We start from the raw sequence: 2,605 nt of genomic DNA, 5'->3' as shown, positions 1-2,605 counted from the left end.
CGGTGGGGATTGTTTCAGCTCTTTATTAACAGAAGGAAGCGAGAACAAGAATACCGTACACCATTTGTACAAGCTCCTGTTCTTGCGATGAACTGCTTGTGCAGTCACTTGAACATAAACTCGAAGCCCATCATTTAGTTAACGATAATATTGTTGTTACACAAACGTAACAATTAAATGGGAGGTCTGCAAACGGCAGTCCTCTTTCGTCTGACCCGCTTACGGCACGTCAGTGATCTCCGCTTGCGAACGGCAAGTGGATTTTACCGATCGCGGACGCGCGACGCGGCGGGAAGCGGGAAACGCCCGCTGGGCTGAGCAGTACCTGCTCGAAGGCAAACGCAACGGCGCTTGGTGAACGAACAATGTTTAGTCGTAAAATGATAAGATCGATTGTTGCTTTCTACATTCTGTCCGTTGCTGAATGGTAATTTATACTACTGCCCGCATATGCGCGCGAGGCCACTGCGGTTTACCTCCCGCAGCGGAGACTCGGCCAAATTATCTGAGTCTCTGTTGCGTCTCCCGGTTGACATATGACTCCTTAGATTATTCCAAAAACTCTACTGCTGATTTCTTGGCGAAGCGGAACTTTGCTTCGTTCTGAGAAAGTCTCCTTGCAACAACAAATATCACACAGGCCGTAGCTCTGCCACAACCTATTCTGATACAATCACAACCACTTCTTAATAGCCCGGCCAATTCTGCCCGGGACCGACTCCTGTATGAAATGAAATCCCGGAACCGTAACTTCCGTCAGCATAGGCCACTTCCGCACAATCGGCCTGGCAAAAGGCGAAAAGAAGCCCGGCTCAGCGTTAATGAACAACTTTCTAATCTTTGCCTTCTCGAGCCACTTTGAGTACGCACCGATCAGTGCGGTGACATCCGCCGGGTTACCACCGATGGGAATCTGCTTCGACCACGTCAGCATTGGCCTACGCGACTCTCCTGGTTTCAAATACGGCCTGCGGTAGACTGCTTTATCCTTTTCGCTGAAATTGCCTGTACCAAAGAAGGCTTCCTCGATGAGAAAGTTCTCCTGCAGCACCAGTTTCTCGCCCGCCGGGCTCCTCAAGGGGCGGTAGAACTCTCCGCCGTCTGGAAGCTCGTCGAACGAGGGGAAGGGGGCGACAAACGCCTCGAAGAACACGATGGCCTTGACTGCGTTGGGATTATTGCGGTTGTAGTACGCCCACAGAAAGCCTAGAGCGGAACCCCAGTCATGGATGACCAGGGTGACGCGCTCCTTCACGCCGATGGCCTCGAGCAGCGGGAAGAGGTAGTTGGTGTGCTCGACGAAAGTGTAGCGGTTTGGGCCGCTGTTGTCGAGCTTGTCGGAATCGCCCATGCCGATTAAATCAGGGGCGATGAGACGCCCTTTGCCTTCGAGGAAGGGCATGATATTGCGCCACAAGTACGAGGAGGTCGGGGTGCCGTGAAGGAAGACAATGGGGTCGCCAGTGCCGACTTCCACGTAGGCCATGCGCTTACCGCTGATTGTGACATACTTTTTGCGGGTGAAACGGGACGGCCCAGAGTCGCGGCCGGGCTGCGCAAGGGAGCAGAGGCTGAGCGAGAGGAGGAGGAGAAGGGTAGTGAGGAGGAAGTTTAGTCGAAGCATAGCGGATAAGTTGTGGGCGCGTGAGGGGCGCGTGAGGGGCGCGTGAGGGGCGCGTGAGGGGCGCTTGAGGGGGTGATCGAGCTAACGTTGGGGAATGGAAGAAGCCGCACGGGGTTTATATAGATGCGTCGCTGCGCAGGCTGCCAGAGGTGCGTCGACTTATTTTCTTCTTCCAGACTCAAGATAGAATAGAAGAGGAATGCGAACTGCCACAATTACGAACGTTGGCATGGGCTGTCGATTATGTTTCAGGATCTTGTATTGTGTCAGGACTTAATGAGATTTCTCGCCCACGGGTTGGGTGTCATCATGTCGTTGCGATCGATTTGGATCGGTCGGTAGCTGTTTATCGTCAACCAACGAGAGCGCCGCCGCTGTCATCTCCCATCGCTCTTCACACTGAATCTTAGTCGCATGATCATATTGCCTTGTGTCCTCCGTAGAAACAGCCTAATGCTTCGACTTCCGACATAACCCTCCCTACGGTATCTACAGCACCACCCTTGTTGTGCTGTGTACACTACACTTGGCCCGCGTAAGAAAGGCCTTTTCTAATCCATGTACCATTTCGAGGAAGGAAGCTCGGCTCTCCTGCCAATGGCAGAATGTATATTCGAAGGAAAAATCAGCTCCCAATGCCCCATGAATGATCTTTTTGCTTTTCTATCCATCCTTTCCCTCGACCTATGTTCACACGAAGCGAGCTAAACGATGCTGCATTGTCGCTCTGCGTCGTCGCCCCCCGACCCATCCCTGACCGCAAAGTACTGCTCACAGTGGGATATGAGTGAGCGATGTGCATGTGCGTATGACAAGCCCGTTCATGGTGAGCTGGATGAAGCGCGTGTTTTGTTCTTGCGATGCAAAATGCGGCTGGGAGTGACGTGCAGAGAGCTGTTTATCTATTGTGATTGTGGTGAGCGAAATCTCCACCGTTCAAAACGGCAAATGGTTTCTAGACATTCTGGCCAACCCCAAGGA

At 52.7% G+C, this 2,605-nt stretch overlaps 1 protein-coding gene across 1 annotated transcript; it reads right to left on the bottom strand.

Annotated features, from left to right (window-relative positions):
• Positions 1 to 673: 673 nt before the first annotated feature.
• On the bottom strand, positions 674 to 1,486 carry CHC_T00000781001 (hypothetical protein). Its single transcript, XM_005710791.1, has one exon. It carries the CDS (start codon positions 1,484 to 1,486, stop codon positions 674 to 676), a length of 813 nt encoding a protein of 270 aa, XP_005710848.1.
• Between the last annotated feature and the right edge of the window lie 1,119 nt (positions 1,487 to 2,605).

Source organism: Chondrus crispus, genomic scaffold, assembly GCF_000350225.1.
Source record: "Chondrus crispus Stackhouse genomic scaffold, scaffold_628, whole genome shotgun sequence".
Classification (NCBI taxonomy): domain Eukaryota; phylum Rhodophyta; class Florideophyceae; order Gigartinales; family Gigartinaceae; genus Chondrus; species Chondrus crispus.
Note: the sequence above shows the minus strand (reverse complement) of the source record. Positions and strands in the feature narration are given on the sequence as shown.

Excerpts from the sequence above, each read along its gene's own strand:
- CHC_T00000781001 (XM_005710791.1), bottom strand. The coding sequence starts at position 1,486 with ATGGCCTACGTGGAAGTCGGCACTGGCGACCCCATTGTCTTCCTTCAC.